Source organism: Grus americana, chromosome 7 (assembly GCF_028858705.1).
Source record: "Grus americana isolate bGruAme1 chromosome 7, bGruAme1.mat, whole genome shotgun sequence".
NCBI classification, from domain to species: Eukaryota; Metazoa; Chordata; class Aves; order Gruiformes; family Gruidae; genus Grus; species Grus americana.
Genome location: NC_072858.1, coordinates 26,861,478 through 26,876,011, shown reverse-complemented (window position 1 = coordinate 26,876,011; position 14,534 = coordinate 26,861,478). Strand labels below are relative to the sequence as shown.

General features: G+C 37.9%; 1 protein-coding gene across 7 annotated transcripts in view; it reads left to right on the top strand.

The window, feature by feature from the left end:
• The window catches only part of DLG5 (discs large MAGUK scaffold protein 5), a 111,453-nt gene extending 106,512 nt beyond the window's left edge, over positions 1 to 4,941 (top strand). For all 7 annotated transcript variants that reach the window (XM_054832311.1, XM_054832310.1, XM_054832309.1 and 4 more), the window contains 2 exons: positions 591 to 700; positions 3,090 to 4,941. In XM_054832311.1, the coding sequence (XP_054688286.1) occupies positions 591 to 700; positions 3,090 to 3,193 (214 nt within the window). In that variant the 3' untranslated portion in view covers positions 3,194 to 4,941. The remainder of the gene's footprint in view (positions 1 to 590; positions 701 to 3,089) is intronic.
• Positions 4,942 to 14,534: the final 9,593 nt, after the last annotated feature.

The following is a 14,534-nucleotide window of genomic DNA, read 5'->3' as shown; positions in this document are numbered from 1 at the left end:
TCCTTTTAAATAGAATCCCCTACTGGGGACCTCAATTCAGATTTGGAGGAGAATGTTACAAGCCTTGATCAGAATTAATTTTTTTTCTTTTTTTACAGTTTGTATTTCTCTCTATTTTCTTCTTGGTTTATTTCCAACAGCTTGTATAATAGAAAAACAGTCATCTCAAAAATGTGTCATATATAAGATGACATAGAAATTCAGTGCTTGATACTTTAAGCCCTTATAGGTGGTACTTGAGCCCCAGCTTTGTGTAGGGAGTAGTAGAGTGTTTATGAGATGATGATTGGATTCAGACGAACTGGAAAAAATTATATTCTTTCTCCCTCAACCGCCTCCCAATCTCTGAGACTTTAAAGGAATACTGTCTTTCTCCAATAGCAAATAAATTTGTTAGCACTGAAATGATCCTGATGCCTATGCTGATACTGCTGAAACACAGTAGATGGCACTCTATGCACAGGATTATGCTTACAAATTAATTAGCCTTTCACATTCACCCAACTGGAGGTAATCATTTCAAGTCCCATTTTAAAAAAAGTAAAATTACTCTTCTATAAGATTTTTCTTTTTTCTTTCTTTTTTTGCAGAGAGCAAAAAGACCCAATCTTCCTGAGGGACAAAGTTACACAAAAACATTCCAAAGAACAGTTTGAGACAGCTCAAAAAATAGAACAAGAGTATAGCAAGTACTTTACAGGTTAGTATTTAATCAACATTTCACTAGGAACACAGTGGCAATTTAATCCATTTACACTGTAATTCAAAAGATCCTATGTTCCTTCAAAGAGCCCCCTCCCCCCCCCCCAACCCCCCTTCTGCCTTCCCTTTTGGCAAACTCATGCTCTGGTGTTTTATTGTAGTGGGAGAGGAAATCTCAAGATATAAGTACTATCCCTTGCTTTTACATGTTTTTGTTTTAGCATGTTATGAATCTTATGACATAGAGATTCTGAAAATGTTTTATTACAAGCCAGTATTATTGGAAGTATGTTCAAGATAATTTGACACAGTGTTGTTTTATACCATGTAAGGAGTAGAAGTTATTTTGTAGTTGTAGAAATCAAACAAAACAACAACAAAAAAACCTCTGTAGTGTAAATTAATGAATGATTTGAGACATATTTTAAATCTTTCAAGAAAGGAAAAAAATTGTCAAAAGTTTCTTGAGCATGCATTGTAATTTGGAATAATTTAATTCAACTTCAGAGGCCTTTTTAACATCATAAAGTATACCATATGAATCTTGGATTGTAGTTAATACTGTATTTTCACCAGAGAAAGAAAACTGTATTTAAAGACTGTCTCTGCTTATTTCAGAGTCTATTTCCATGTGGTTCCACATACATTCAAAAGAGTGGGGATAAAATTCTAGCCATCTTGATGGGAATGGCAACAAAACTTAAAAAGAAAAACAAACCAAACCACCAAAAACCACCACTAAACCAGCCAAACCCCAACTTTTCATCCCCTAAACAATGAGATTCCTACAGAAATATTTTGAAGCATATCTGCCAAGTGCAGGGGAGGGAAGGGGGGTGTTTTTAGTATAAAGCTATCTCAGCGCATCCTGAGAGAAGCTGCATGTTCTCAACATAATGAGCTACCTGGTGTGTAAGAGCCATGCAAACATTCATGTAAATGGTACACACAGATGTACATGCATGGTTCCTTCACAGAATTTGACATGTGCATGGTCAGATTGCATCACTACAGGTTATCTTCTGCTCCTCGTTAAGTCATTTGTTGCATTTTCATTTCACCCTGATAGCGAAAGTAGCACTCAGTCCAAAAGAGTCCTGTGTGGATCTTCTCACATGCCCTGTGGGAAGGGTCTCCCTCTGTTAGTGCCAAGTACAGTGGACTCCAGCTGGCACCAACATTCCCAGATGCTGGTAGTCAGGGAGGATTGGTGCATTGACATTTAAGCTTGTTGAAATTGTAATGTTGTGCATAAAAAACAGCCTGTAGGTAGGTGCAGTGGAAATGGTAGCTTCCTTGTGAAGCTAATGACATGCTCTCTCAGGCCTGAGCTCTGTGACTACTTCATGAAGTACATTTTTTGACTAATTACTCTTTCAAGTTGGCTTTGTTTCCTATACCAAGTTGTGAGCACAGTGCATAATCTGACTCACTTCCTCACAGCTATTTGTCACCTTTCATAGACCTTGTCGGTTCCTGCATTCTGTATCCAAACTCAGCTGACATTAACAGTAGTATGTACTGCAGAGTCAAGTAATATTTTACATGAGATCAAATTATCTTTTTTCAAAAATGGAAATTATACCTTAAACCTTGTAAGACTTTCTGTATTTTTCCAGCATTGGTGGTAGCTGAGGCCAGTGGCTTTGCTGACATGCTTCTCAAGTCATGAAAATCCTCACTTTTTAAGTCTTAAAGCTAATACGTTCTCCTCTCTTGTGTCAGTGTTGGCATTTTACTTTTTATGACTGCTATGTTTAGCAAGGGTAGAATGCAGGGTGTTCATTTATATTTTGAATTGATTTTCAGGGAGTTGCTTGCTGTTGGTCTTTTGTTCCTTGAATGTAGTTGACAATAAGAATTGGAGTAGCAACCGCCGTTTTATTTAGCTCAATGATCTGTGAGCTGCCTCATAATTTACTTCTAATATTTGTAAATAGTGTCTAGTTGCTACAGCTATAGTCTCTATGTATATTGCCACGTAAATATAAAACTCACCACCACGTGCTGAACAGAGAAGGTTTATCATAGCAGGTTCTGACCATCTTTAGACTTAAACTTTGCCACCTGATGCCTCTGAAAATAGTACATGGAGGCCTCTAACAAAACAGTTGTCTTAGTTGATTATAGCCATCAGGTCTGTGACTTCCCTGGGCTGTTTTAAGAGCTAGCAGAAGAAACTGTGTATTGAATGCTTGACCTGTCTGCTCTGTTTATTCTTTCTCTTGTTTTAATAGAGTCATGCATCTGGCAAATATTGAATTGGGTAGATTAATTCTGATCTGTGGATAAACCCTTTGTGGAAAGATGCCGAAGACTGCTCTTTGTAATTAGTCATAACTGTTTGTTCCAGTCTCATTCGTGGGGGGGGGGTTCTTTTTCTCCAGGCATTGTCCAGGGAGGAGCCCTTTCAAGCATTTGCACTCAGATTATGACAACTGTCGATCAAGAACAGAACAAAGTCCTGTGGATCCCAGCTGGCCCGCTGTAGATTTATTTCGCTGTGAAACTACTTTGCAGATGTAAATAACCAACTAACTTTCTATCCAACGGACTCTGTCCATTTCTGTCTGTATAAAGACATCCGTAAGTGATTTCTGTTTCATGAAGGGGAATGATAACACTGAACACACAAGGACCCGATGAGGCACATGCTAAGGGGTAGATCACTTCACCGAGCTTGTCTCTTACATCGTAGCGTATGCGTGACAGGTTGTCACGAGGGGTTGCGACCTGCGTGTACTTGTCCATGAGTAATGAATTTAACAATGCTGCAAAACCCTGTAGAATGACAAGTTTACAAAAACCTTTTCAAAGTATTTGGTTGTTGCTGTTTACTTGAATGTCTTTGTTTGTTTGTTTGGTTTTGTTTTTTGAACTGTGTCCTTTCACTTAATGAGGTAACTCTGCAAAATGGAGTGAAATTTCTGAATATGAGCAAATGGTTTGTGCGCAATGTGACTCTTAGTTGCAATTTTGACCATTTCTAAGCACATTGTTGACTTGACAACCAGATAATAACGTGGGATTGAATCGGTACGTCTTGGGAGTAAGCTCCGAAGGAAGTACACTCCTCTACAGGGCAGACCACTGTTAGTATCCTGTCAACGCTTGTCTGTCAAAGATATCGTTTCTTGTTTTATGCATGAATCTAATATTTAAACGTCATAATATATCTGAACAATCCAAGCTTAATGTGTGTTGAGAAATAATAATTTTGGTTGTTGGGCCTGGATTAAGTGCTGGTGGGGAAGAGTCATAAGCTAGGCCTAGCATGCTGTGTTCTGTCACTTTTAGATCCTGTAAATAAGGAAAGCTTATGTCGGTGCAATTTTGCAGGGTAATTCTTAAGCTTTGTACTTCAGTGTGTAGCATTCACCTAGATTGTTTTTATTTAAGAGCAGCCACAGTTTTAGGGCTTTGATGAAAAGCCTTTAGAAAGGTACTAAATTGTTAGTGTTTTCACTGTCAAAAAATAAGTGGTCGTTTAGTTTTGGTTGCAATACATATTTACCTATTGTACCAAACTCCATTGTATCGGTTCCCTTTTTGTTTTTTGCACTTCTGACTCTGTGTTCCTAACACAGGTTTTGTACCTGTCTCTTCTGTCTCTTGTGCCATGTTTCTTGGGTACTGTATTTTAAGTGTTTTTAAGATACCATTTGAGTAGAACTGCTTCTCGGTCACTGTTCCTAACATTTCATTGTGTAGGGTATCTAGTTTTACACTACAGGCTGTAGTTTTGCCTCTGTTTGCAGCTTTTTTAATTAAAAAAAGGGATTCTTCTTGCACAGTTCTTCAAAGAAAGATCTGGTCCTAAATTTAATTTCTGTTTTACAGATGCTATTTTATAGTTCAAAATACTTTATTTATATAGTTATATACTATATAGAGAGAGTATTTTGAACTATAATACATATATATGTAGTATTTTATATAGTATTACACCATACTATTATAATACTATATATATAAAAATTGAAAAATAGGAAATGGTATGGATGAATTACTAGTCAAAGTACTTCTCATGGTGAGGGACAGCAGTTGTTTTTTGTTTATCTCCTTTTTTTGCTTGTTTGTTTTTTAAAGTTTGAGGTCAGAGTAGACTCCAGTGGTACAACTGAAACAGACAGGTACTGTTCTGATGTGGATTTTCTGTACTAAAATGAAATTGTCACTTTGTATCAAAAAAAAAAAAGTTAAAGAAACTGATTACTAAATAAAGGTCAATTTCTATAACTTGATTTGTGTGTAAAAGGTGCATATAGCTAATATTCTGCTTGACTCTGTGTAGCTGAGTCCTCCCGTAAGGCTTGATTTTCTGACTAAACTTGGCACATACAGGTTCAAGTGCCCACCTTGAGAGGAACAAGTTTCGGTTTTGTGGTTTTGCCCAGCTTTGCGTACATATACCAAAGATGTTCATAAACTGCAGGACACAAGAAGCGAGATGTTGGTTTGTGTTAACATATTTTTAATGTTCTGGCCCAGTGGTGGTAAGGATTTCAAGCGGAAATGCAATTGATTGGATGGAGGCTTTAACTGGAGAACGTGTCTATCAGCGTTACTTTCAAGAGAGTGTCACCGGAAACCAGGGAAAACCTAACAGGCAAAAACATGAATTGTTAGCTTAAAGGCACATTGTAGAGTTCTGTGCCTTTGTTTTTGCACTTCAGACAGACCAGCCTCTTCTGTTGAGTTATCTGGAAGCTCAGGGAAGGTAATTATTGTGTATTAACTTTTCTTCTTCCTCAGTTGTTTTATCCTCAGATGCCAAAGAGTTAACTTCAGCGTGAACCGGATTGGCAGATGGTCAGTCTTCTGGTAATCTGCGTACCTAGCAATAGCCTTCAGTCATAAGACAGGACTCACACCTTATCTGCTTTTCTTGAAAAAACCCACCGTGGTGCCATTTTCTAGTAAAGGACAAAGAAAAGTGAGAATGGGCAGGTTCTGGCAGGTCAGTAACAGCCATACCTTGCATATCTTCCGATCACAAGGAAGTAGAATTGAGGTCTTGGTTAAACACTAGAAAGATTCCTTCAGCTCAGATCAAGTGTTTCCTGGTATGACATTTTATTTTATAATGCTACATGCTGGAGCTAGATTTGGCCATTGTTCCAAAAAGAGTAGCTTTGTCCAGGTGTTTAAAGAATATAGTTCTGTGGGTATTTTAAAAATAGTTTAAAAGTAGTACAGCTAGACAACAAAAGTCTGAAAATTTCACCTTCGTGCTTATAATACACCATGCAGCACATATGGCTGCAGGTAAGGAGCTACCTAGAAATCAGCATCTTTTAACTTTATTTCTCCATAGCTAAACTGACATAAAGTGGTTGAAGATACTGCAGCCCATGTGCATAATCTGTTGTTAATACGTTGACAAGCATCTATTTGCTTTCAAACCTTTCCATTCTGTTCACATTGACCTGAATTGCAGGGCAAGTGTTTGCCAGACCCAGAATCACACTCTGACAGCTGCCAGCCTCTCCACCTCATACAAGGGTCCTTTCAGTGTCTGATAAATTTGGAGGCCATATCATAATCCATCTCGGTGAATGCAAACATTGCCTTAAGCAGTCTTGAACATCTTTCCTAGATACATCTCAGATGGATGTATTCATGGTTGAAGTACAATCTTGTAATCTTTTCTAGACCTATGTTTAAGGCTCCATGTAATTTCTAAGATTCTACACCTCCATTTCACAACGTCCAGTTTCTTTTAAAATACACTGGCTTGGAAACTAAAGAGACTGCTGTGAAAAATACAGATACCCAACAAGGCAGACTTTGGTCTTGTGCAACAACTAGTAAAGGTCCCGGACCTGCAGTGGAAACTGAACAGTATTAAAAAAGTTATCTTTTTAAACCTCCAGTACAGAAAAAGTTTTGATTTTTTTTTGTGTTTTATATTTATTTCATCTTGTAACTTAGTTTAAAAACAGTGGGGACTATTAAAGGTATTCTGATTTCAGTAGAACTACTTATTCAAGTAATTAATTTTCCTCTATGAAATGCACCTGTTAAAGGTGTAGTAAAGTTTTGGGGTTTTTTCCCCCCGTGCGTATAGTATGAAATCCAAGATGATTTTTTTTAACACACACAAGTTTTAAAAATGTGTCTTTTTTCTAAAAATGTAGGAGGGAAAATGGCAGAGATATAATAATTGTTTTAAGAAGCAAATCACCAAAATCTGTGTACTATGTAACCTAGTCACTTGATACTATGGTGAATTATCTGTCATTGCTATGTTATATTAACAGTACATTACATGCTAGATGTGTGTCTTCACTGGGTTATTTTCTGTGTCCATCATATTGAAGGAAATAACACCAGTGGCTGAGGAAGCTTTCAGAGATATGGTATCTTGATTTATGACTCTTTCCTTGTTCACAGTATAAAGAGAATGTCCAAGAGCTAGAATACTTCTTCTGCAAAACAAACAACCTAAAACCAAACACCACCCCCCCAAACCCCAACGCAAAAACCAAAACAACCCCCTTGCCCCTCAAAGCCCACTTCCTAAGTGTCCAATTTGGACTTTCTTATAGGTTTGCATCCTTCCTATCTTCCTAAAGATCTATTAAAAAATTCAGAAAACAGAGACAGCAGTTTACTCTTAATCTATGTACATACTGCATATTTAACAATACATTGATGTCTCCAAAATTAGAAACAAGTCTGTCAAAACATTAAATACTTTCAACAACTTGAAAAAAAAAATTGTTTCTTGATAAAATTTCACTTAAATTTGCAATGGCTTTTTTCTTTTAAAATTTTTTCAGTGCAAATGTGAATGACATTTCTTATGTAATCTTGCCTCTGCCCTTCCTCTGAAGGCAGGGGATGATCGGCTTGCTGAAGATGGTGACTTTGATCTTCGGAGGAAGTGACCCTTTTCCCACAACTTTTGCATCTGGTTTTGCTGCAGATTCATCTTATCTCATTAGCAATAATGCCAATCAATTAAAATCATCATAATTCCTTCATTTGCCAAATCTGTCTGTTCCACAAATGCTTAGTATTTGAGCTTAGCATTTAGATGCTCAAGTAATCTAATTGTTTAACCTAATTAAGATAATATTTGTGGCCTACCTGTGACAAATGAAGGGTTTTAAGTTTCAGCCTGTCTGATGTTTGGCTAGTCTAAGCAATTAAAGACTGAAAATACATTGCTTCATCTAAATATGTGCAAGGGGTCTAAATGCAATTGTAAGTCTTTTATAGTTCTGTGATGAAAATAACTGTTAGAGCATTTTGAGAGGATAATTCCAGTGGAGTCAGCCAAAAAATCCTAAGGTAAGAGACAGAAACTTGTTCTCTTCTGCGAAGACATGATTTGAGAGTGCCAGCAATTGCTCGTATCATTATAGTAACAATTAGGTTTGTGATGCAAAGATGAGTAAGTGCAATTACTAAAGAAACCAAACACATGGAGCTGAATTCCAGGACAGTGATACAAGCTGCATGTCCTCAGCAACCCTCAAGGTTGGGCCTGTGGTGGCAAACGTGTATCGCTTTTATCTGGGGTTGGCCGAACTGTGTGGCCTTGTAGAGCTTCTAGCTGCCAATGTGTTTCTAACTCTAAAATGAGTACTCATACTCTTACAGCCTGACTTGTACTGTAGTAAAAAATGCATGTTTAATAGCTGCAATTATAGTGTGATCTGTTGAGACCTGCTCTGACTGATTTGCAGATCAATTATTTAGAATTCATTTTTCAGGGTGGTATGGCATATTTTGTGCCAGAGTGACTATTTTACAGCTGCAAAATAATTCAAATGAGGTTGTAAAAATCAATTGCATATCGTACCCCTCCTCCTGGCCTTGTATGGCAGACTTTTCCTCAGAGCTGCAAGATTGGAACTCCGAGATACTCTGGAATTCCTACCTGATGCTGATACTGCTTTGTTGTCCTGCGCAGGATGTGATCAGAGTTGGCTTCTCACAGCATGGAGTAAGGAAGTGTTGGGGCTGCGTTGGCTGCATTCAGTCCACAGCTGTGCTGCTCCATGGGATACTTCATCATGCTTCCGTCTTTGCATGAGTTAACCCTAGTGAGATGCTTCCAGCCTGGCTGCACAGTGGCAGTTCTGTGCCTTCCAGAGCTGCACTGGAGTTTCTGATCAGTAATTGCTGCTGCATTTTTTCCTTCCAGTTGTCCCTCTTCTGCTATGTAACCTTATACAGATGTGTGGTTTTGGCAAGTGCTCCACGAAGTTTTTCTCAGAATAGGAGTGAGATTCTAGTTTATGTGAGAATTACAATATGGATACATCGCCAGCCTTCCCCTTCTTTTACTGTTATATTCAGCTTTAGTTTCCCTTTGCTTTATAGTCTTGCTGCCATTAGTAGATAAATCTTCTTTCAAGGTGTGTCTCCCATCCATTGCCCCATTTCCTTGTTTCATGCTTCACTTGTGTCATTGCTCCGCAACTCCTTGCACATGAAACTCTCAAAGATATTTTTTCTGTTGCTGATGCAACCTAATCTCTCTCTTCCTCGCCCTGTTATCTAATGCTAAAGTATTTTGGGACATTATGTAAAGTCTGTTTGTTTCATAAAGCATACTATGCAGTCGTGTATTAATTACTGATTTGATTCTAGACGCTTGTTATACTCGCTGTTGATGATCTTGTGAACAGCAACGGCTGATCCACTCCAGCATTCAGCAGCCTGCAATTTCAGATAACGTTTTAGTAAAGAATTCCACGTCTGCAGTTTCTGAAAGTGATGCCTTACTATGTTTCCAGCAGTGTCAGCAGTACATTCGTAAAAGAACCTACTTGGTAAGCAACAGAAGACGACTTGAGAAAGTCCGCACACCTGCCTTAGGATTTTATGACCTCTGCTGGCTTACAGAGTCTGCAGTCTTTGAATTAATTTGGATTTCCCTCTGCACTGTTCTGATTCTGTGATAACACAGCGCTGGTAAGGTATGCAGAAGTGTAGCTGAACTGACTTGCTACAAACTACCGAGAACCACAAACGGTGCTTGACCTTCACTAGAAATAAACTATCGTTATTCTAATTTTAACCTTTTTGCTATAACTTAGGATGTTACTGAAGTTACAAGAGGTCAGTTTATAAAAGAGTTCTGAAATGTTGAAACTCACCAGAAGTAGCCATATTTCTCTTGCTTCTTTCCCACCCTACTGGTGCACTAAAGCCCAATTTTTATTGTACACCGTCTGTACTGTCAGTCATTTGAAGATGTAGGCAGTCTGTAGTACACAATATGATGGAGAGAACAAGAGCAACAACAAACCAGTGTTGGATGTTGGAAGTCATGGGCCCTTAAAATCCTTTTCAGTTCTCTTGCCTGCAGCAAGAGCTACTCAGAAACAGAAATCCTTTTGTGAAACAATCAAGCCGGAGCTTGAAAGTAATTTTCTTTCTTGCTCTCAGTGTTCTGATAACAAGACTTTGAAAATCGAACTCCCTTATTTTAGAAATCATCTGATGTCCCGACCAAATGCATCTGTGGCACCTGAATGGTGTTTTAACCTCTCTGCCTCAGTATATGTACTTCACGATGCAGAGCACTTTCAGCTTTTATTTTCCTAGGCTAAACAAGCTTACCTCTTAGACTTAAATGGTAGGTTCTTTGTTCCTGCTACCTCTTCTCTGCACCTTTTCTAGATTGAATGGAGCTACTTTGAATAGCTGAAGTCTACTACCACATGAACAAATGGAAATGTTGCTTTCCCGGCATTAAAAATAGCGTTGGTAAAGGAACAGAGCTTCTTTCTCCTAGCATGGAACAATGAAATTTATTGGAGCAAGGAAAAATCTATTTACAGAAAGTTCCTAACTCTGCCACAGTCTTATCTTGCTCTTTAAAACAGAGACAGTTTGCTATTTTTCCATTGAATTCTTAAAGGAGGTCTTTAATCCAGAGGTGTGCCAGATGTAAACCTGATCTATTTCAATGATTTAGTTTTTATGGCTTTTTGTTGCCCCTCACTACTTATTGGATGTGTTCTTTGTTTAAATAAGGGTTTGTTCCATCATAACCCATTGAGTTGTCCTGCTCGATGATGTGAATTCATGGTTCTATAGTCACTCCAAAGCAAAGTGTCCTGTTCCTCCATGGGAAGAAAAGTTAGGTCAGCTAACCTATCCAATGTGGGATTCCCCTTTGAGTATATATTCCTGTGCTTTCTGAGTGTGGTGCTTTGCTTTCTTTTGCGGTTTGGTTTTGTTTTGTTTTGTTTTAAAAATCAAATTCTGCAAATACTACACGTACCAAGAACACTTCCTGAACAATCAGTGGTGGTACAGGTAAGTACCAATACATGGTGTGTTAGTCAATGTGAAACAGAAAAATGACAAAATTGTGTAGATTTAAGCTGATAGGTTACATTAAAAAAACCCAAACAACAAAAAACCAACCCACCAACCCTGATGTACTCGTCTTCAATTATTTAGCCTTGTGTTTGATTTTTAATATACCTACATTAAAAAGGTGTTTTAAGCCTGAAAGTTATATTTGGAAAATGTAAATGAATTGGAATGGAATAGAATATTTCATTTGATAAACAACAAAATGAAGCATTGTTTCAGCAAAAGGAAGGCTGTTGTTCACTATTTCCAGGAAAATGTTCAGTGACTTCTGAAAAAGAAAAGACCCTTTAAAAGCTGTCTCAAGCCAGCTACTCAACTCAGGAGTTATACTATAAAATTACTTATCGTCAAAAATTTTGTTTGGGGATTTTTACTGTGGGTAGTACAGAATGTAACAATTAGAGGGAAAAAAATATTTATGGTGTGTGAAAGAGACGAAATCTTTCTTTTTCCAGTATGTTAATATGGCCAGTACAAAAACTACAACAGATTAGTTTCTTCAGCAGAAACACTAATACATGAAAGATGACTTGCATTTATCAAATTGTTCTTTTAAAATCTGAGAAACTCTCTGTTGATGCAAACGGACACATCAAACATTATCTCTGACACTCTATTTATTTTTATAGTTACAATGTCTCGTTTACAGTCATTTTATGCTGCATATAGCACTGATTGTTTTTTCTTGCAAGATTAAGAGCAGAGTTTTAAACTATCGTCCTCAAGGTCACAAGCCCGGCAGAAAATTCTTCTCTTCTTTTTTGTAAATCATAAAGTACTTAAGTAACCAAAAAACCAAACCAGACAATCATGCTTAGGTTTTAGAAAATAAAAGAATATGTATTCTCTGACAATTTTTTCCATTAGACAGAAAGTATTAGCAAAATCAGTGGTGAGAACTTGCAGCCTTAGTGATGACTGTAAATCAACAGCTGCCACGCATGGCATGAAAAAACAAAGTGACTGAATCTTAAAATCACGTATGCTGCATAATGCACACAATGGAGTTCAAATAATGGTGGATTGATAAGTATTGCATATTTCTTAGCTGTAAATCCAACATTTCTAGTGTGTTAAATCCAAACACCTATTATGGGCTATTTTGTAACAATCACTCTAAATTGATGAAGGCATTCGAAGCCTTGTATGGCCAGAGACCTTTAGTTTTGACCAGACAATAATAATCTAGTCTCTAAAGTAGGCAAAAAGCATGAGAGAGCATCAGGCTGGCTGGCTCGGCGTCAAGTCCTACTTAATAAAAGGTATGACTTAAAATGGAAAGCCTTTGTGACAGTTTATGCTGACTAACTCCATGTGTATAGCCTGTGCAGAGAGTTATTTTCCACCTATTTGTGAATACAAGAGTAAGGAAATTGGCTTTAGACACAGAGGGGTGCAGACAGTTCTTTTGTTTAGTCAAATAAATATTTTCCTATGGACATTTAACTCTAATTTATGGGCAACAGATGGTTTTTCTTCATTAGTAATTGTTTTTCCAGAAGATAACTGTGTTAAAATTTGGGAGGATTTATGGGCTCTTTTATCATAGGTAAAGCTCTTTCTTGAAACCACTTGATTTTTTTTAAAATGAAAACCAAACCAACTTCTTCAAATCTCCAAAGCCTATTACTTTATTATATTCTGTTTTTTCTTGGAGGCAAAGGCTGTTAAATGTGTTGTTGCACTCTTCCCTGGAAAGAAAATCCTTAAGTGTTTATAGGATGCAGGCATAATAGAAGTTCACTAAAACTGCCTTTGCTTTTAACTCTGGTAAGATGCAATGGCATCAGATCAAGATGTCAGATGTAAGTCCTGAAAACTCTTCTGAATCCACCTGTGTTCAAAATTAAGTGTTCAGAATTTCCTGATACTGAAAACATTTTATTCTCATTTTGGGACTAGTGAATAAACAGTTTGATTTTTATGTCTCTGTCCTTGTTCCAGTAAAATAGAAACTTTACCCCTTGCTATAGGAACAAGAACAGGAACTGAGGCCTCTCACATTTTAAATGCTCCTGCCAGAAGCATATTGTTAAGTTCTATTTAAAGCATATTAAGTATATTGAGTAATCGGAGCAATACCAGGAAGTTTTAACCTTAATAACTGATATGCTGGTTTGACGAGGCTTTCACAGCAGAAGTCACTGTTGTACAAGCCTTCACAGATACAACACTTTTCTCAGTATGGAAACATATGTACAGCATGAGTAGCACTTCCCTTTTATGACATTTAGAGCTCTCTACAATCCTTTAAGGTATATGCATACAAATTTGTGGAGGAAGCCCTCTAAGACACAGGTAGTTGGAATACCGGTATCTAGTTATGTTGACTTTGAGCTTTAAATTTTAGAGGTCCAGAATTCAGCGATAACAGCATTTTTTTCCCCCCACTGATGGATGGAAATTTTAGGTACCAGCTTCCAAAGTTAGATGTCCAGAACTTCCCCTTACTTGAAAAAAAATACAGATTTGCATATTTCTTTTGTTTAGGCACCAAGGTAAGTAATACAGTCATTAACTTGTCAACAGACTCCTCTGCCATGTGTTGCTGTCTTGTACGCAGCGTATGCAAATTGTCCCAGCACCTCACGAGAAGTTGCTACGTGTCTTTCCTTTTGCGATCCACGCATTGGACCGTGACCTTTCTCTTCTAAATTTCTTTATTCAAGTTACAGGCACCTCTGCGTACAGGTTTTGAAGTGATCTGTGCCGTGTTGCCAGTGCTAACCTCTACCATCAAAGGGCATGAGAAACGGTCTTGCTCTGGCCGCGAGTAGGAGCATGGCCGCGGTCCAGCTCTGCCTGCCGTGTGCTTGCTCTGCATGGGTTGGGTTACTGATTTCTAAGGGACCGAGACGCTGGCTGTGTTTCTTGCTTCTGTCCTCATCCAGCTGGAGGCCCCAGAGCCCCTGTTTGCTAACTTCTCTTTTTTCATTTGCTCTGAGACCTGGACATACTGCAAAACTGTTTTAATTACCTGGATTTTACAAGTGGCTCGCCTGTTTGTACAAAATCTAGCAATACAGAGAGGGAATGAGGGAGGAAGGTCAGTAAATGGTTAGCCGTTACTTCAAACAGGAAAATAATTAAAACAAACCCTTCAACAGTGAAGTGATCTGTGAGAGGCAGAGCACTAAATTACCGGATGTGATTGCAGGGGCAATTTTTTCTTTTGAGTGCCTTTGGTTCTTGGAGAGCCTGTGTTTTATTCCAGAAGATTAGAGAGTCCTTTTTATGCAGTTTAACATCTTTTTACAGATGCTTTACAGATAGGAAACTGTATCTTGTTTTACAGATAGGAAACTGAGAGACAGAGAGAGACCAATTTTTAAGAAATCATAAGGGATTTTTAAAAAATGACTAATATAATACTCTAAGTGATGCCATAAAGAGGAGAGGCACATTACTCTGAGTGTGTAGCTAACAGGAGAACTCTGCTACACAGTGCTGTGTAAAGTGTCAAACTGCCTCACTGCAGCTGCATT